This window comes from Nycticebus coucang, chromosome 24, assembly GCF_027406575.1.
Source record: "Nycticebus coucang isolate mNycCou1 chromosome 24, mNycCou1.pri, whole genome shotgun sequence".
Taxonomy (NCBI): Eukaryota; Metazoa; Chordata; class Mammalia; order Primates; family Lorisidae; genus Nycticebus; species Nycticebus coucang.
The window spans coordinates 20,142,991-20,163,951 of NC_069803.1; the positions used below are offsets into that span (position 1 = coordinate 20,142,991).

Sequence of the window (20,961 nt, forward strand, 5' to 3'; positions counted from 1 at the left end):
GACGACAGATGAATAAGGTACAATTGATTCTTTAGAATACTTAGAGTTGATGGGATGATCCTCACTCCAAACTGCATTTTGTAGAGGAGAAAACTTAAACTTAGAAGAACCAAATGATTGTCCCAGCTGGTCCAGTTAAGACCAGTGACATACCAGTGTTTTCCCAGCATCACTTCAACACACGCCATCTGCACATTTTTTGTCGTATATGAATAACATCTGTCCAATGTCTAATTTTTTTTATTTAAATAACTTAAAAAAGGAATCTTTGGAATTATTATCAATAAATGAAAACCAATATCACTTTCTATTAGTGGAAGATCCATTCTAATATGCTTTAAAGTAGATAGTTCACTTTTAAAATAAACATAATATGAGTTATATTATCATCTAAAGTCCACATTTTGGGGAAACATTATTTACATTTAAGCCTGTATTGACCAATCAGATAGATTAGCATACATTTCACATCAATAGTAATATACACGTGTCATGACCCATATATGAAAAATCAATCTTTTTGCAGAAGTTATATTTATCTGCTTTAATTTGTTTTGCCCCAAATGCAGAAGAAAAAAAAATCCCAACCATTTAAAACTAGTCAAGGAAAAAAAAATCCTATTCAAAAATGAAGGTGCTAAAAGATATTCAGTAATATAGAAAACTAAGAAATGAATTAGAGGATATATGTGAGATAGTTGAACTTGAAGGATACAGATTTAATTAGTTTAGAAAGGCAGAGAAAACAGCAGGAGTTCCTACTTGGCAGGTGATTTAAACTTTGCTAAAATCAGAGTTGACAATTTATTGAGTGTGAAAGCTGTACCTATATCTCTGTAGATAAAACATTATAGTTTCTGAATACAGGCAAATCAAGTTTTTATTAACCTGAGTAAAACCTGAATATTTTCTAAATTGGGCACTCTAGTAAGCTGATTTTTGTAGTAGATTACAAGGGGCCAGAAAATATTTCAATTTTCCTGTCCTTGTTACAAGTAATATTGGAAAATATGAAGGCTAAATTTTCCATCAGAGTTAGTACAGAATACCAAATGTAATGTCACCTTTTTTTGTCGTCTGTAATACTGTGGTGGCTCAAACTAAATCTTGATGTTAAATAATTTTAATTTCCTGAGCACCTGTCATGAACTGGCTCTCTTTCCTTGTACAATCCATTTGATTCTCCCCACATTATAGTAAGACAGGCCTTACTATGGCTATAGTGCAGATGAATGAACTTAGCTATCAACAAATGAAATATTTCCCTGCAGATCAATAGTAAAGACTTTTATCTAGGTCCATCTGATTTCCAAGTTCATGTTCTTAGGCCCTCAGAGCGTAGTCGGGTAGCAGAACAGGAAGGCACAGAAACTTGGCCCGAAGGCCAATGGTCAGAATGGCATTTCTTAGTTTTAGAATAGAGTTGGGTTTTATTTGTTTTATTTTGTCTTTTAATATTTTAAAATCTGTTAATGTCCCTTAAGCCTTAGATAGGGTACAAAAAGAAAGTGAAGTTAACTGAGCACTCCAGGTGGCTGGTTTCTAGTTATTTGAGCTTTTTGTTGTTGTTGTGAGTCTCACCCGGGGCCCTGAGCAGAGTGCAGGGGTGTCATCATAGCTCACTGCAACCTCAGACAAGGGCTGAGGGCATTCTGCTGCCTCAGCTTCTGGAGTTGCTGGGGTTACAAGCATGTACCATGTCACCTGGTTGGATTTTTTAATTGTTTTGTGGAGTCAGGGTCTCACTCTTGGCTGAGACAAGTCTTGAATTCCTGAGTTCAAGCAATCCTCCTGTCTCAGCCTCCCACATTGTTAGGATTGCAGGCATGAGCCACCACGCGCAGTGTTGCTTAAGCTTTAATAGCATGTAATTTCTAATGATTAACGATATTGCTAGTGTGTATCTAAACAGAGTAACTTTGGACATGAGAAAACTTCAATGGCTTCTTTTTAGGCTAATGGAGAAACGGCCTGATAATACTGAGAGAATCTAAATAAATTCTGCTCAGCAAATTCATCTCCAGATGTTATGAAGTCCTTCCTTGAGCTAAATCTTTCAGAGTTATACTTAAAATTGTCAGGAATAAAATTCTTTCCTCCCAACATTCTAATATTCCTCATTCTTTGCCCTAAACTTGTATTTCCAAGAATTGGGAAAAAATAACTTGCTAGAATTGATGTCCTTGTGACTTCGGCTTGAATTAAAGTAGTGAAAATCTACCACCATTGTGTTAAATAAAATATATAGGAGAACACTGTTTGGGACTGAGCTCCTATAGTAGGCCCCAGCAGAGCAGACCAAGTCCTAAAGGAGTCACTCACACCAGGTGCCACGTAATCAAACTGAACTTTATTTTTTTTAACACTTAAAAATTTTTTTTTTATTTTTTAATTTATTTTTGTTTAGTAGGCCCAGGCTGGATTCGAACCTGCCACCCCTGCTACGTGGGGCTGGAGCTCTAACCACTGAGCAACGGGCACCCCCAAACTGAACTTTAAAATGTGCCAGTGTTCCAAACAGGAGACACATAGCCACCAATAGGAAGAGGCCCAGTCTACCTGACCAGGCATGATAAGAAAGTTTCTTCTACTTTATAAGGAAAGTAACTTTAACAACAAACAATCAGCTTTCAGTGCCTTGTACCTGCTTTCTTTCATCTTTTCTTGCCTACTAAACCCCCTCCTCTGCTCAGCTCAGCGAAGCACCGCTCCCAATCTATAGATGAGATTCTATTTAATTCATGAATTGCTAATAAAAGCCAATTAGATCTTTAAACTATTTGTGGAAAAAGATTTTTAATCAGTTCCCACTTGATAGAGTGTAGGAGACAATGAAACTTTTTAGTAGTTTCATTAAAAGCATTATAAAGTTTTATTATTCAAGGATTTTTTTTTTTTTTTTTGAGACAGAGTCTCACTCCGTTCCTCAGGCTAGAGTGCTGGGATATCAGCCTAGCTCACAGCAACCTCAGACTCCTGGGTTCAAGCGATCCTCCTGCCTTGGCCTTCCAGAGTGTCAGGATTATAGGAGCCTGCCACAATGCCTGGCTTATTCAAGGCTTATTAGAGAATTAGATTATATAATCCATCTTAGTTCTGAGAAAATTCTCCATTAAGAAAATTTTAATTCAGGCAGTGCCTGTGGCTCAATGAGTAGGGCACCGGCCCCATATACCGAGGGTGGCGGGTTCAAACCCAGCCCCGGCCAAACTGCAACAAAAAATAGCTGGATGTTGTCGTGGGCACCTGTAGTCCCAGCTACTCGGGAGGCTGAGGCAAGAGAATCGCCTAAGCCCAAGAGCTGGAGGTTGCTGTGAGCTGTGCTGCCACGACACTCTACCGAGAGCGATAAAGTGAAGACTCTGTCTCTAAAAAAAAAAAAGAAAATTTTAATTCTAACAAACCCTTATACCTCTGGCTGTATATAACCAGTTTGTCTCCTTCTTTCCTGAGGTAGAAAGCAGCTTGATTCTTTTTTTATTAACATGTTACTATCTTAAGAATAGAGGGGACAGTGAAGAAACTCTCCCACAAGCTCATGCAAAAAGCTGATGCTTTTTTTCCAGAGTAATTATGCCCATGATTGAGAGACTGGTCCTGCAGAGTCTGACTCAGGCTATCTCTAGACTCATCCAGCTTCTTTTTTTACCCAGAATCTACGGAGATCCTGGTGAATAGTGACCTGCACTTATATTCAAGAGCTATCTCCCAGTAGCTGTGAGCCTCGGGCACGTTTACTCACCTCTTGTGCCTTGATTTCTTTTGTCTGTAAATCAGAAACAATAGTAGAATTTACCTGATGGAGTTCTTGTAAAGATTCAATGAGACAGGCATATAACATGTCCACCTGTAACAAATGCTCAATAAATGTTATATTTTTATTATTAATCTGGATAGTTACTCCTGGCTCAAAGACTTTCCTAACATGCAAACCAGGCTGGGTACCTCCAAGATTCATTTCCATAGCCTTGACCTTCTTTGGAACACTCATTCTCTTTTTAATATTTCTCCAGCGCCCATCTTCTCAGCTAGAATATAAACACCTCAAGGAAAGAGCTGTCTTTGGAAAATTATTATTTGTAATCCCGGCATCTAGCACAGAGCCTGCAAATGAATACTTGTTAAGTGAATAAAAATTAATTGCTAAGGCTATAAGACTGATAGATTCTTTGGGCAGACATTCAAGGGTCATGTTTAAAATTGACCAGTTTGCAAGAACTATGAATTGAGAGTATTATGCTATGCTTTAGTTTGCAAGAGGATTGAAAGGAAAACATAATAATAATAATAAAAATAATAACAACAACCACAGTAGTAGTTCCTGGGGTTTCCAAACCCTCCTGTGCTTTACAGTTTGTTTATACTTACTACAACTCAGGCTCATAGAACCTGAAAATTGGAAGAAATTCCAGAATCATCTCATCTAAAACTTCATAAAAGAGATAAGGAAACTGAAAGACATCATTGCACGAAGAATCACTGCATTTTTTCAAAACGCCTCCCGCAGAAAGGGCACCGGAAAAGACCTTGGACGCTGACCGTGTGTTCCTTGAACTCAAAATTCTGAATTATAACTCTCCTGAGCATAACTCAGCCAGCTGTGAAAGGATAAGAAACCCCACACAAATGGGCAGATAGAACCAGAAGGTGGTACCAAAATTTCATGGTCTCAATGCAGAGTCTCCCCCAGCAGCAAGGGGTGTCACTCAGGGCTCAGGATGGTAGTCGTCATCTTGAGAAGTGAGGTGACCCACAGCAGGGGAACACAACGCAAGCAGGAGCTGTCCCCTGGAGACCAGGGCCGCTGCCCCCGCATGACTCATTTCCTCCCAGTTGAGCCAACTGGGTGAGCGCCGGGCTTAGCAAACCCAGCCCTCTGGACCTTTTTCTGGCCAGCATGGAGGAATGTCCCTGGCATCTGCCTATGTACTCTGTCTTTTCTGCCGACTGCAGATATCTCCCTTTCGTTTTCCAACGTGGAATACTTGGGGATCTGAAGGAAAGTCCCTCCATCAGTTAGGTGTGTGGGAAACGCTTCTCGATCATGATGTGGAAGAGAATGATTTTCCAGATGCCCAAAAGTTCACTCCAGTTCATGGAGTTCACAGCTCAGGCCCACATGCTGGGAAGACAGGGCTGGCTGCCCAGCGCTTTGTGCAGCCTGGCAGGGGGTAGGGCTTACCTACCAGAGAGCCCAGAACACTGACAGGGGTGAGATACTGAGAGATAGTGGAGTTGAAGTGCAGGGGGGTGCTTAGGTCAAGGACTTTTTAAAAAAACAATGTCAGACTCAGATGACCTTTAATTCTCACTTTACTCTTCCCTTTTGAAGTGGGGGCTGGGAAAAAGAGCTGATGTGGTAGGCCAGGAAAGCACTGGGAACCGTGATGAACCGGCCATCAGGAGCTGGACTTGCTGTGACTGTGAGAAAAATGGTATTGCTCTCTGCTGGGCATTTTTGTTTCCTCTCAAGGGGTGGCCTGGAAAGGTGAGTCATCCAGGTAGCCCCTCCCATCACCTCCTGTCACTCCTGTAAATCACTGTTATGCTTCTTAGTTTTACAGGAATACCTAAGCCTCCATCGCACCCAGACCCCAGCTCAGATGGAGACAGATCACACCCCTGAATTAAAGTCAACTTGCCATGGGGCAAGTTGTTATAAACTGTCTAGAGACTCAGCAGAAGAATCGCCATCCAGTATCATAATTATTTACTTTCAGCAGCTTGCATGCAAATGTCCTTAAATCTTTACTAGTGAATGCCATTTATTTCCCTCTGTAATGTCAATGAATCACACAGGGGAGCTTTTCGATGTAATATGAATGATAAATCTTATACAAGTTGGAGGATCTGCTGGCCTATAAAAGCCGAGTAAAGCAGTTCCCACAAGGACTTAGCCTTCTGGAAAGAAGAACAAAGCGTCATTCTTCTAAAGGAGCAAAGGAAAGGGAATAAGGGAACTAGAACCAAGTAACCAGTCCACAAGACTCAACAAAAGTGCTCGGGCAGAAGCTAAATTTATTTTATACAAAATCAAACAGATGATGCATCAAATCAAACACAGATACATGTGTATCTGTGCAGATATAGGGCCCACCTTTTAGTAAAGGAGATAAGATTTGTACATAAATACTTGAAACAGTGTGGAAAGTAATAGAGACGTCAGAAACTGTGCTAAGTGCTTCATATGCGTGACAAAAAGGATCCTCAAGAAGGCCAAGGCCAGAGAAATGAAGCCATTTGCCTCAGATCACTCAGCTAGCTGGACTTCAATACCAGAACTGACTCCAAACTTAGGTTGTCATATAAAATATAGGACACAGTTAAATTTGAATTTCAGATAGAAACCAAATAATTTTCATGTCCCAACTATGGCCATTTTTAAAATCTGGCAATCTTACTACAGATCTCATCCTAAAAAGCTATTCTTAAGTAGTGTGAGAGTTCAGGACTTAGAAGAGTTTCCCTCTGGGCGATGGTTTTGCAGAATAGACCATTTGGCTACAAAAGGCATAAGATTTAGACATAACAGTGGCGTAGCTTGGTGGGCAGGGCACCGGCCACATACACCAAGGCTGGCAGGTTCAAACCCAGCCCGGGCCAGCTAAACAACAATGACAACTGCAACAACAACAACAACCAAAAAATAAAAATAAAAAATAGCCAGGTGTAGTAGCAGGATAGCCGGGTGTTGTGGTGGGTGCCTGTAGTCCCAGCTACTCGGGAGGCTGAGGCAAGAGAATTGCTTAAGCCCAAGAGTTGGAGGTTGCTGTGAGCTGTGATGCCACAGCACTCTACCAAGGGCGACATAATGAGACTGTGTTTCAAAAACAAAAAAAAGATTTAGACAAAACTATTATCATGTAGATAGTATGTGTTTTCAGTGTGATAAGCCTAGCAATGTTTAAACTTTTTCCCCCACATACCATCAGGAAGAAACCTTAAAAGCATTCACTCCCAAAATGTGGGTAAGTATTCATGACTGATAGAGTCATACTATCGTTTCCTATGTCATATACATCTTATAACACAGAAAAATAAAACTAGAGAGGTAAGACATAAAAATATAAACAGAAGCACTATTACTTTCTTTCTGTGCCTGAGGGACACCATTGACCTGTAGCCTCCGATCGATTCTTTAGGTCACTAGAACCCACCACAAACCAAGCAAAGTTGAATCCAGGACATTGAATCCAGAGAACCAATCTACTTTTACCAATTAATTTTTGTAAAATGCAAATTTTCTTTAACTCTTTCCTTTAATCAGGCTAGGCAGATCTGGAGTCGTGTTTTATTTTTTCTTTTTAAACTCCCTTTAAACTATTCTTGAGTGGCAGGATACTTCATTTTCATGCACTTGCAGATTTTCACCTGATTTTTTTCTTTTTGCAGTTTTTGGCCAGGGCTGGGCTTGAATCCGCCACCTCTGGCATATGGGGCCGGCACCCTACTCCTTTGAGCCACAGGCGCCGCCCTGATGTATTTTTTTTTTTTTTTAATTTCAGTTTAAAAGGAGGGTACAAAGGACTAGGTTACAATGTTTGTGTTTGTTAGGAAAGGTCCCGGCTTGTTAGGTAAGGTCCAGGTGTCTCCTGCACCCAGGAGATGTGCCATATACCTTCCCATTGTGCCCATTAGGTGGGAGACCCCAATCTGCACCCCTCTGCCTTCTCCCCTCTCCTCCCAAAACTTAATTAGAGTTTTTCTCCTATGTGGGCATGTATTAGATCATCTATTGGCTTCATGTTAGTATTGAGCACATTGGATACTTGCTTTTCTATTCTTGTGATACTTTGCTAAGAAGAATGTTTTAACTCCATCCAGATAAATACAAAAGATGATTGTAAAGTCTCCATCCTTCCTGATAATTTTTTTAGCTCTCCTCTCTTTAAGCCAAGCCCTTCACTGCCCTCAGGGAGGTTTATGGGTGAAGATCCTTCCCTTCTGCAGAGGATGCTGAAGAGGTGATAATAAAGGTTCAGTGTGCAGACTCGAGGGGAGAAAGGGAAGCCTGCTGAGAAGTCTGAGCAGGGATAGAGGGCCTGGCTTGAGCCAGGAAGTGGGTAGAAAGAGAATCTAGCTGGACCTCCTGGGGATGGTTTAGAGGCAGCACCCGGAGGGAAGTTTTAGGCAGGGAGTGGCAAAATTAAGGAAAGGGTGGGTGTGTTCATGAAATAACTTATAGTCGGAGTTTCACTGGCTTTGATATTCCTGCCTCCCCCTTCTTCACCTTGTCCGGGGCCTCTGACACGCATGACTTCCCTCTTTCAAGTACAGAAAGCTCTTTTGTTTTTCTGGATATTTCCAAGCCTCCATAATATTCTTGTTTCCAAGGTTCCATTGGTTCTGAACTACAGCAAGCGATGAATTCACAGAGAGTTAAGATAGGAAGTATACAGAACACAGAATTTTTGATGAAACAAAGAAAATAATCGTCTTTATATTTAAAGATGGGTGATAGGTAAGACAAAGTCATTTCTTTTCAGACACACAGAGAAGAGAGAGAAGGCACGCTCTGGGTTCCCAGCTGCTCAAACCCCAGGAGGACAGAGAGGCGGTGGAGCTTGCCATATATGGAGGTGCACAGCCTAGGCTGGGAGGCAGCTGAGCAAAAATGAGGGTGTATGGAGGACTGGAGATCAAACCAGGGAGGCTCCCCAGGGTAGGAACATGCTGCGCCAGGCACGGTTCCAAACACTGCACATACTGTAACTCACTTAACCCTGACTTTCTGTCACCTCTGTTTTACAGATGAGGAAACTGAGGCACAGGGTGGGTAGGGAATTTACCCAAGGTTACACAGCTGCAAGGGCAGAGCCAGGGCCTCCCCCAGAGTCTGGAACAAGAGTCTATGGTCTTTACCACTGGATTATACTGACCTTGTGTTGAAAGGACAAAGTCAATGCAAAAACTCAAGGATGCTTTCGTACTACAGAAATTTCCTGACCTTTGGTCCAATGTTACTGGCTAGGAAACCCTGAAACTATCGGAGATTAAATTTCTTGCTAGTCCAGCAGGGTAAGGATTTGGAGCTAGGTTTTAATGTGATTTTATTAAGAATAATGAAATGGCTCTTTCTTTCTTTTTATTTTGTATTTTATTTTATTTTTTATTGTTGGGGATTCTTTGAGGGTACAAGAAACCAGGTTACACTGATTGCATTTGTTAGGTAAAGTCCCTCTTATGATTCCGTCTTGCCCCCCGCAGGTGAAAGGATAGGTTGAATTTTCAAACATGCTATCCTTATAGTTCATGAGTAACTTATTTTGTTCTTTTTCCTGTTTTCAACAGGATAATAACTCATTTTTTCGTAAGGCAAAGACTCTTTGTTTCATCTGTGACAATGCCTGAAAAATGAGAGAAATTAACGCTATGAATTCTTCAGCTGTCTTCATGATTCAGCTAGGCCAGAGAAGTCTTAATAATCACCTCATCTGGGAGGAAAAGAGGCAGAAAAGCCAACCTGTCCATTCCTGTTGTGAACTGATGTATTGTTAAAGAGGTGTCACTAACTTCTAAACTTCATTTATGTTCAGGGGTCACAGTCTGCTCACACCCCACTGGATCGCCTGCTTTGCTTTGCTATCTAAACATCAAAATTGTTTATGTGCTACAGCAAGATTGCAGTCCTAGCCCAAGAGCCTCATTCAAAGAAGCATTCCAAGCCCACCCCCAACTCCCCACCTCCCGGTATGTTCTGACCAGGAAACAGCTTCAGATTCACTGACTTGGATCAAATTTACACACCCCATGCCTGGGTTTCTGCCATCTCTTAGCAACATCTTACAGAGTGGCTTTATTCAGTTGCCATTACTGTGTGGCACCTGGGACTGGAAACCTTTTGGGATGAGGAGCAATCCCCCAGGGCCCGTGGGATCGCACCACTCTCTAATACATAGACCACGGTTTGCTGGTCTTGATTCTAAATTTTCCAATGTTCTGTTATATTCAATGGTGCCTATTTTTATGCTAAAATAGGTACTTGGTTTCATAGACTTTTCTGGTTTTCCATAAATGTAGTGAACTATTTTTAATTTATTTTGTATACCCTTGGGTAAAACATACAAATTTACAAACCAGAAATCTTAATTTTCAGGTTGGACAACAAATTCACTCTCTGTAAGTATGATCAGATTGCCACTGTGTTCCTTCATAACAAATTATGAAATTCACATGTGAACTTGGGACAAGACGGTAACTCAAATCCTCTTTACATTCTTTGAATTTACCAAGCTACTTCTTTCTTCATTCTAATGATCTCTGAAGTCTGTCTCCATTAAAAATTTTTCCCTGGCTCGGTGCCTGTAGCTCAAGCTGCTAAGGCGCCAGCCACAAAACGCCAGAGGTGGTGGGTTGGAATCCAGCCCAGGCCTGCCAAACAATAATGACAACTACAACCAAAAAATAGCTGGGCATTGTGGCAGGCACCTGTAGTCCCAGCTACTCGGGAGGCTGAGACAAGATAATCACTTAAGCTGAGGAGTTGGAGGTTGCTGTGAGCTGTGATGCCACAGTACTCTACCCAGGGCGACAGCTTGAGGCTCTGTCTCAAAAAAAAAAAAAAAAGAATTTTTCCCTGACTAAATGGACAAAAGATGGTGACTTTCCTTCTCAAATTATGATGTCTGGATTGTAATCAGAACAACTTTCCTTGTTCAGCCATCACCCCCTGAAGGCCTACACAGATGATTACACAAAGTATTTAGCCTATGGACGTATCCCATGGATGTTTCATTGTGTGTATGTCTTAAAATGCCTCTTTGCATATATATTTGCCTTAGACTTTGCCAGACACTTTGCATATGTCTGCTTTAAACATCAAGCTTGCAGTGAGCAGAAAAAGAATCTTCTCTGTTTTATGTGTTTTTAAAGGACCTACAGTAGCACTTAATTTAATGATGCATAACATAATTTACAGGTAAGTCAACCATATAATTCCTGCTTTTACTTTAAATACATAGCTCCTAATTAGATTTATGAAATGCTTTTTCCCCAAAGAGCTTCAGAGGCTACAAACACAGTAGATGAACTACACAATAAATGAACAAAAGGCAGGTGCCAGCCAAATGCGGTTCGCAAAACAGTATGAAAAGATTGAGGATGAGAAAAGTAAGAATGGTGCCATTAGCTTTCTAAAATGCCAAGGAAAGAAAAGCAGGCATGATTTATTCCAGTTGAAAATATTTATTTGTAGGTTGTTTAAAGCAAACAGTAGAGCTGGGTCTCTAGGATAATACTTATTGCAGTTGTGGGGACATCACACACAAAGATTATTCACAAAGTAGGTCTAGAAAAATTAGGTTAACAAGCTTACCAAAGAGAAAAATTGCCATAATTCTTGGGCATGGACCTACCCAAGAACTTTTTAAATGTTACTCTAAATCATAAGAAAAACAGTTTTCTAAAAGCACCACTAGGCTATATTTATGACTTTGAAGATAATTTGGAATTTTATTCTACGTTGGATTGATGTTCCAACGATGTCAAGCAACCATTGCTTGACGAGTGACCAGCTTGAACAGCCTTGCAGTTCAGTCTTACCCATGGGAAATGTGAGCACCAGTCTTCCCCATGGGAAATGTGAGCACTAGTCTTCCCAGGAAGATTTTCCTGTCACTCATGTCTCCGCTCAAAAGTCACCTGCTCCATGCCTTCCCTCATCACACAAACTAAAGCATCCTTTCTTGTGCCTCTCAGCCCATTACTTCCTTCAGTTTATTTTTCTCCTGAGCACTGTAACAAAGGCTGTGAAGCCGTTCTTTTCCTGTCTGTGTATTGGTTTAGAAGTCCTTGCCCCTACTAGAATATATGAGCAATAGCCTTATCTGTCATCCTCCTGCTACAACAGTGCCTACCACGTAGGTGGTGATCAATCAATATTTATTGAATGAATGGATGCAGAAGTCACTTGTTCAGTAATCCAGCTCATCCAGAAAGTGACCATAGTCCTAGAAAGCAAAAGCTTCATCACTAATCAGACAAAATTAGGAAGAAAAAATAATCCGTATTAAAACACATGAGAATGCCTTCTAGGTACAGCATTCAACCCCCCCCACACAGAATGTTTTGACTTATACTTTATCAACCCTTTTTGCACCAGGGACTAATTTCAGGGAAGACAATCTTTCCATGGATGGGGTGGGGTGGAGGAGGGAATTAGATTCTCATGACAACCTGAATCCTTCAGATCCAGTTTTAGCAAAGCTCACATTCCTATGAGAATCGAATTCCACTGCTGATGTGACAGAACGTGGAGCTCAGGAGGTGGTGAGCGAGACGGGAATAGCTGTAAATACAGATGAAGCTTCATTCACTTGCCTGCAACTCACCTCATGCGGTGTGGACCGCCAGTTCCTAACAGGCTGTGGATTGGCCTGGATGAGGCCCAGGGGTGGGAGACTGCAGCTTTATGTAGTTAACAAACTTCCCTTACAATTGAAACAAATTTATTGTCTAGTGTCCTGACCTGTGGGGGATTACTAAAAAGGATGATACCAGAAGAGAGAAGGAAAAAGAGACCCAATGCATTTGGAACCCCTGTTTCGATCCTCTCTCTGGGTTCTGCAAGACTCTACACTTATATATATGTATTCTTATAATGAATCCCCCTCAATTGAGATTAAGAGTTTTGAGCATTTCTATTTTATATAGGCAAGAGTCCTACCTAAATCTCCAAGTAATGGGAGATTTTTATCTAAGAGCACAAAGCTTGAAAGTTTAACTGAGATGATTCACGGGAACTGATACCAGCTGAGTGAGAGCAAGTTTCTCCGTCATTCTAAGTCTTCATTCCTGACTGGGACTGATTTTCAATATTCCCTTGGCTAAATATTTGATTCAAGGGACCAAAAGCAAATACCAACCCCTTTCAGCAAGTTTGTTTATTTCCTTTTAGCATGGAAGGAAGAAAACCCTTGCAACTCCTATTTCTATAGCTACAAAAAAACTCAACCCTATTCTTTGCATGCAAATCTCTCCAGCCAAACCTAATCTAACAGTCAAAATTAGGAAATTGTATAGATAATGGCATACATTCATGCCATTAGTTTCTGTTTATCCTTTGGATACCAGAGAGACATTTAATTTTACCAATAAAAGAGCTTCCCAAACACAGAGAGATTTCCCAATATGGTGGAGGACTTTTCAAAAATTGTAGCTTTGGTTGCATTTTCACAAACACAAGTGGATTGGCAAGATTGATTTAGACTCACGGAGCTGGAGGGGGAGAAACCAAATGGCTTAGTGTTTTCACATGGCGGATAAGAACAAAGAGAGTTGGGCTCTCTCAGCTACCTTGAACCCCTGTGTCTGAGCTTTCAATCCAGTGGTTTTTCTACCTGTCATAGAGACACCACCTGCACAGTCCTTCACACATTCTCTGCCCTTCTCTTCCTATAGGTAGATGGAAATGCTGAGGCTTGTGGGACTCCGTGAGCACAGCACCCATACAAGGACCCATAGGACTTGTGTATGTGAAGGTCAAAGGAAGGAGTCAGAAGAGAAAAGGAGAGAGATAATGTTGTCATGGGAACACCAAGGAAAATCCCAAGATGAAAAAGAATTGAGACCCATTCTGCCATTTCAGGCTTTATTTATTCAAGTAATAAATCAAGACATCTGTGTCAAAAGCAGTGTAGCATAAAATGAACTAAAGATAAGCTTTTCAGTCTGATCAATACTGTCTTCTAAATACCAGAATCTTCTTAAAATGGATGCTTCATTGCACACTTGATTTATACTACTGGTAAAATTACGACGTGAGCTTTTGTGCATGCTCTCTCTTTGTTCTGATTTCTTTTTAAAAATTCTAAATTACTCATCAAGAAGGATTACTATAAAGATAGAATTATCTAGAATACTATTTCATTAGCAGAACAGTTTATACATGCCAAAAAACATCAAACAGGCTTGGGTAATGAAGTACTTGCCCTGGATGAGGTAAATGAATGCTTGGTAGGGGTTAAAGTAGACCAGAGGGGGTCATCGTTTGACTCACAGAAGGGAATTTAATTTAAGTAGAATCTAGTCGGAGAAGGAAATTTCAATCATTAGAGGACAGACAGCTTGGAACACTGACCTTAAAATTCTGCATGGGGAATTCTTTGCATGCAAATCTCTCCAGTCAAACCTTATCTAACACTTGAAATTAGGAAATTGTATAGATAATGGCATACATTTTTAAAAATGCACTTTAGTTTCTGTTTATCTTCTGGATACCAGAGAGACATTTAATTTTACCAATAAAAGAGCTTCCCAAACACAGAGAGATTTCCCAATGTGGTGACTTTTCAAAAATTGTAGCTTGGTTGCATTTTCATGAATGCAAGTGGATTGACAAGACCTGACTTAGACTCATGGAGCTGGAAGGGAAGAAACCAAATAGCTTAGTGTTTTCACATGGCGGATAAGAATAAAGAGAGTTGGGCTCTCTCAGCTACCTTGAACCCCTGTGTCTGAGCTTTCAATCCAGTGGTTTTTCTACATGTCACAGAGACACCACCTGCATGGCCCTTCACACACTCTCTGCCCTTTTCTTCCTGTAATGGTAGATGAGATGGCTCAAAGAAGGCACTAACTCTTTCTTATCTCTGGATTTCTAGTTCCCCACTGAAACTCCAGTTCTTCCTAAGAAAGGTAAGTCCATTCCATATCTAAATTTCTTATAGTGAAATCATTTGACAAGACAATTAATCTTGAGAAACATCCCGAGGTAGATGAAATTAAATCGTTTTAATACTTTTCTTTCATTCAGCAATTCATTCCCTTTATGGATTCATCAATTCCTAGTTATTACAGAGTGTTAGAACTGGAAAGACTTCTGAGAATGAATAAGATAAACTTGATTTGTTCACCTATCGTTAGAGGCCACGTCGTTAGTTGGCAGAACCAGAAGCTCCCTTTCCATCTCTTGAATTAAACAGAGTTCTACCAAAAATTGAATGCTCTTTATAGACTTACATTTCAGACATTAGTTTTAAAGAACAATCCAAGACATAGAAAGTTAAAATTATTTTTTTCTAGTCTGTTAGACAAGGCCTGCCTGTAAAAAAACAGACCTACCTTGCATGTTCATGTATTAGATTCATGGAAAATCTTCCAAGTCCCTGTCTTGATTTCACATAACCTCCAGCTGACTCCTTTTCCATCTTGTTCATTTTCATTCTGTCTTCTAAACCCTGGATGCTCTTAGAAGCTACCGATGAAAGCTCAAAAAGTTGATTGGTTTTGAAGACCCAGGGAGAGAGGGGAAGGGAAAAACGAAGCTAAGTTTGGGGGGTAGATTTCAAGCTACAGGCAAAAATTTTGTAGCATTTATAAAAATGAAATTTGAGGGGAAATTTAAAAAATGTATTTACTACTAATTTTCTAAGGCTGTTTATATATCAAAAGTCACTACTATTTTAAGACATATCATGTAAGATATGAAGATCCAGTGTAAAAAATGATTTTTTTAAATATATGGAACTTTCTCCAATGGATCATTAAGGTCTTTTTCTCCTCTCTTTTGAGTTGGGTCTGTTTTCCTTGTCTTCGTATCTTTAGCCCCAAACTCAGGTCAAACAGTGACAGTTCCTCGTGTTCCCACAGAGGGGCAGCAGCACGTGGGGGCTAAGAGAGTTAGGGCAAGCTCTGGCCCGAGCTTGAGAACATTCTCTGATTCACACTGAGGGAGGAAGCATGAGAGTCTTAAAGCTTTCAGCTGGCATGGCCCTGCCCCAGAACACCTCATCCTCCACACCCAGGCCATCAGCGCTTCTAGAAAGCTGTTGTTCTTGTTCAAATGAACCCAGGTCACTAGACCTAGTATTTCTGAGGATCTTTCTTCTGCCCTCTCCACAAGAGCAATCAGGGCTGCAGTATAGGCAACTAGGCCCCAGGAAATGGGGGGTTGCCTTCCAAGCAAATCTCACCAGCTAGAAAGACAGTGAGAGAAGGTGGAGAGCGCCCTGGCTGCAGGGTGAATGACTCAGATGCAGGGCCTGAGCTGTTGTGTCCTAGTTGTCAATCCCAGGGAATTGGTGCCCATCCTCAGGCATGACAATGACATGTAACCTCCCAGAATTATAGTTAAGAGGGAAAGATGTAAGGGAAGCCCTCTAGATCATAGAATGCTGCCATAATTTTTACTAAAGCCCCAACACAGAATAAATTAACAACACAGTTATTTGATGAGCTGCACTCCCTTCTTAGGCTACTTAGAAAGATGTTAAGTCAACAATATTTACTCTGGAGCCCATGATATCTCAGCATTGAGAGAATAAATCTAGCCATTTGAAATACTGGAAAGAAAGAAACTTACTCTTAAGGTCTGGATTTTTTTCCTTGGAAAGTTGACACAGGGCCCCCACCCTGTAACACCCATGTAGGAATAGAGTTTCCATCCATGTAACCAATATTGCATTTTTTAGACAGAGTTTCACTTTGTCACCCTTGGTAGAGTGCCCTGGCATCATACCTCACAGCAACCTCAAACTCTTGGGCTTAAGTGATTCTCTTGCCTCAGCCTTCCCAGTAGCTGAGACTATAGGCATCTGCCACAATGCCTGGCTATTTTTAGAGACAGGGTCTTGCTCTTGCTCAGGCTGGTCTCGAACACGTGAGCTCAGGCAATCCACTTGCCTTGGCTTCCCAGAGTGCTAGGATTACAGGCGTGAGCCATGTGGCAACTGGACACTTCAGGTTGGTAAATATAATATAACTGATCACATTTTCATGGGTACATTAACTGGAAGTTCTCCCTTTGTGCAATTGAGGGCCTCATCATCCACTGTGGACAAGAAGATATTTTTATTAGCCTTTTGATATCTACCTGCAACTCATAAAATTAAATTCTCACACGGAAGGCTTAGATCACTCTTCTGCACTAATCTTTCCAGTCCCAGTGGCACGTTACTTACCTGGAGAAGGAGAAAAACTATTTCTGTTGATTTTGCTTCTTTCTCTAACAGCCAGCACTGGGCAGGGGTCACCTGGTTAGTAACAGCCATAAAGCATTTAAAGGACTTGTAGATCTGAGGTGCTAAATTCCTGACTCCTCTCTCTTCTCACAGCAAAAGGAATAAGTGTCTGAATGTCAAGGCCAAGGATAAGCTTTTGTAGCCCTGCTACCTCTGACTCTGTGGGTTCCCCCATCCTACTTGACGCCCCACTGATTTTACTTCTCTCTTTCTCTAAGATGGGGGCTACTGAGGGTCCCTTTCACTTCAGCCCACAAATCTCCATAGCAACTGGGAAGCAGGTGATGTCATTGTTATCCTCAAGGTGGGAAATGCTTTAGGTAAGGACTTGGACTTGAGGCTTCCAACATTTTAGCCATGAATCCTGCAATCCTTAGTTTAGACGGAGCAGATGTCCGGGGGCCCAGTTACAGAGGGGGATAAATGAGGCCAACAAGACCGAGGTCCACACACTTGGACCAACTCCCAAAGCACCTTTCCCCAGAGAAATGGCAACAGCTTTGAGGTTTTGGCCCATCCCTGGAAGGCAGGAGGGGAGAGTGGGAAAACATGGGCTTCTCAAGTCACCAGACCAACAATAAAGTACACAAACAACGGCTGTGTGACACCACGTTACAGAGGCTGGGCTGTGACGTAGGGATTTGTTATTCCTCCTAAATCCCTGTAGGAAACAAGATACAAAATTTGGATGGAATGTAAACTATGCCTTAAGGAAGCAAGCTAGAACATCTCTTTCTCTAAGAGTTCCCTTCCGGAGAGAACTCAGGCTGGTCCTGCCTCACTGATTTTTAACTGTGGCTATGCAGGCTCCCTGTTAAGAAGAGAAAAGGGAAGAGGGGGTGGTGTGCCTCTGCACAGAGAGAGACCTGGAATCTGGATGAAGTAGGCTCCCCTCTAATGCCAGGGAAGGCTCCTTTCCCTATGTGAATTTCATGCATTTCTCCTGTAACGTTGTTAAGCGCTCCCTCCATACTGACCATCCACACAAGTCCCCTCCCTCTATCTCATCCCCCACCCCTCCTCACTCCCACCCTTGTCTCTCATACACACTCAGAGTGCAGCACTTCTGGGAAAGGAGAAACGCACGCACTCAGTTTGCCCACCCATGTTGAGAGCAGTGCACCTGACCTTCAGGCTCCAGCATGATGGGGAGCTTGGGCCAGGTGCAGAGGAATAAGAAGCTAAAAGAGCAGGCAAGGCCACGATCAGAGGCAGAGGCCATAGGAGCCGGAAAGACCCCAGAGGCCACACAGAGTGGCCTTTCTCTTTCCTGGTGCCCAATGGGAGATCACATCCAGGGAGACATATCCACTTGGCGGTGGAGGTTGAGGGCAAGGGGAATGCGGGAGGTAGATGAGGGCCCTGGAGGTCAGGAGCTCAGAGGTGAAGGGAGGATGATTCTGTACCCCAGATACAGAAGCCTCCACAACTCCTAGAGCCTCTTCTACTTTGGCCCTTGCCCTTTCCGAAGGAAAGGGAGGATTCTTGCCTAGCCACTTCTAAATTCCCTCAAGTGAAATTAGAGTTATGAACCTCTATTTCTCAAGCAGTTACAAGCCCCAAAGGGGTTTGTGTCTGGCTACCTCCTTTTTCCTCCTCTCTGGTCCTCCTTTATACAGTGGACCCTCCCTTCCCTGTCTTTTCTTCTCCCATCCTCTGCAGAAATCTAGGGAAACAGTTACTGTCTCCTTCCAAACACAATGCTGCCGGTGACTGGGAAAGTGGCAGAGCAGGGAGGACAGAGCCCAGCACTGTGGCTGGTGGACTTCTCCCCTGACAGGTGAGGCCCACCCAGCCACGCAGAGGGGAGACCCAGGGGCAGAAACTGGCCGTGGTGGCACATCTGTGCCCCTGGTCCCCTTTCTCCTGGAGGGAGGGCTGGAGTTCAAAGAATTCAGCCACAGGCTAGTTCCTACCTTGAGAGGCAGAGCAGCAGGTGGGGCTGGGCAGCCCATGCTGGTCTGGATGGCAGGGCAGTCCCTGTAGACCAGTGCCCATGTCGCCAGCATTGAAGTACCTGTGCCTTCCTCACAGTTCCTGGGGAGCACCTGGCGGGTCGTAGCCCCTCTCCTCCGGATGGCCCGTTCCCTGTCATCAGCAGCATGGGCCAGGACAGCCCGTGGAATGGAGCATCCCAAGGCATTCCCACACAGGGTGTCCATGCCCCACAGGTCCTGGGGGACAGACAGGATCGGCCAGTGATTCCAACCTGGGCAGGGATCACTGCTTTCATTGCTCATGCCGGGAGCTGGGCTAGGACGCCCGCATGGCAGGGGCTCTTGCCAGCCAAGTTTCCTAGAGGCTGGGGGTGGACAATGCCCACGATGGGGGGAGCCGCAGACACCCCTGGTCGTGTCCAGGTCCTGGGGCTTTTCCTCCCCCGTCTTCTTTTCCTTCAGAGCAGAGCAGCCAAATGCAGCCTCTCGCTCTGTCCCAGGGCCTGCCTCCTGCTGCAGGCTTGAAGGAGAAGCAGCCAAGCCCTGTGTTCTCCCGAGGTCCCTGCTTGCCAAGAAGCCCGCCCTGGGACTTGGGAGCATGTTTCTCTCCTCCAGGCCCCCTGGGGCTGCTATGCTGGCTGCAGAGGCTGGAGACTGGGCGGGGAGAGCCCGGACAGGGGGAGCCTGCAGCTGGATGAAGAGGAAGGAAGTTTTCATCTGCTGTTGCTGAGGCTGCCCAGCCATTTCCTCCAAGGGGGTAGGGCTGGTCCTTGCCAAGGTCGAGTTTCAGACCTTGGTGCCCAGGGATGCAAACAGCTGCAGCTGTGGGCAGATGTGACTCAGCCCATGGTTCCCCCAATGGCCTGAGGAAGCAAAAGGGACACTTTTAGTACTCAGGGGGACTCTTCAAGAAAGGGGGACTCAGGGCATGGTCTTGACCATGGAACTGAACTCTGTACTCATGTCACAGAACCACAAAAACAGATTGGTGGAGAATGATCTATAAGTGAGGACCGTGAGGACTTGGCCCCTATCACCTTCATGTGTCTAAATGGAATTACTTTTTCTTTTTTTTTTTTTTTTTGTAGAGACAGAGTCTCACTTTATGGCCCTCAGTAGAGTGCCGTGGCCTCACACAGCTCACAGCAACCTCCAACTCCTGGGCTTAAGCGATTCTCCTGCCTCAGCCTCCCGAGTAGCTGGGACTACAGGCGCCCGCCACAACGCCTGGCTATTTTTTGGTTGCAGTTTGGCCGGAGCCGGGTTTGAAGCCGCCACCCTCGGTATATGGGGCCGGCGCCTTACCGACTGAGCCACAGGCACCGCCCGGAATTACTTTTTCTTAACTTATGTCTCCCTCAGACTTGAAAGGAAAACACTATTTATTTCATTGTTTAATCCTAAATTCTGTATTAGCTATTTTTATTATTTGGTGTCTGACCTGGGAGATACCAACGTATCTAAATGATGCTTCTGATAAACTTCAAAATGTATTTTTAATCTACTTGGCTTGAGTTACTTTTACAAAATACTTTGAAGACTTCTAGCATAAAAGGTATAATGAACAGTTGTCAACAACTTTAATGTTTTAATGAATTTTCACTTTAAATCCTGTGGTTATTTGAGGATTCTCACAGCCCCACAGTCATACTTGGTACTATGGTTTAAATGGGTCTCTTCCAAAATTCAGGTGTTGCCAATGTAATAATATTAAGAGGTCATGAAGGCACCTGCCTTCACCGGTAGGATTAAGGCCCTTATGAGAGAAGCTTCATGCAGTGATCAGTGAGGCCCTCCTCCCGGTGAGGACACAGTATTCCTCCCTTTCAGAGGGTACAACCCTCACCAGATGATTGAACCTACTGCTGCCTTAATTTTGAACTTCCCAGCCTCCAGAACTGTGAGAAACTAAATTTCCATTCTTTATAAATTACCCAGCCTATGGTATTTTGTTATACCAGCACAAAATAGACAAAAGCACTTGGAACCACTCTTCCTCCCCTCCATCCTCCCCCAAAGAAAAAAAAAATAGAAAGAAGAAAATGAAGAAGAGAGAAATAAGAATA

General features: G+C 42.9%; 1 protein-coding gene across 2 annotated transcripts in view; it reads right to left on the bottom strand.

Annotated features, from left to right (window-relative positions):
* Positions 1-20,961, bottom strand: part of PSD3 (pleckstrin and Sec7 domain containing 3) — a 559,602-nt gene that overhangs the window by 475,451 nt on the left and 63,190 nt on the right. For both annotated transcript variants that reach the window (XM_053578222.1, XM_053578224.1), the window contains exon 2: positions 18,875-19,758. In XM_053578222.1, the coding sequence (XP_053434197.1) occupies positions 18,875-19,639 (765 nt within the window). In that variant the 5' untranslated portion in view covers positions 19,640-19,758. The remainder of the gene's footprint in view (positions 1-18,874; positions 19,759-20,961) is intronic.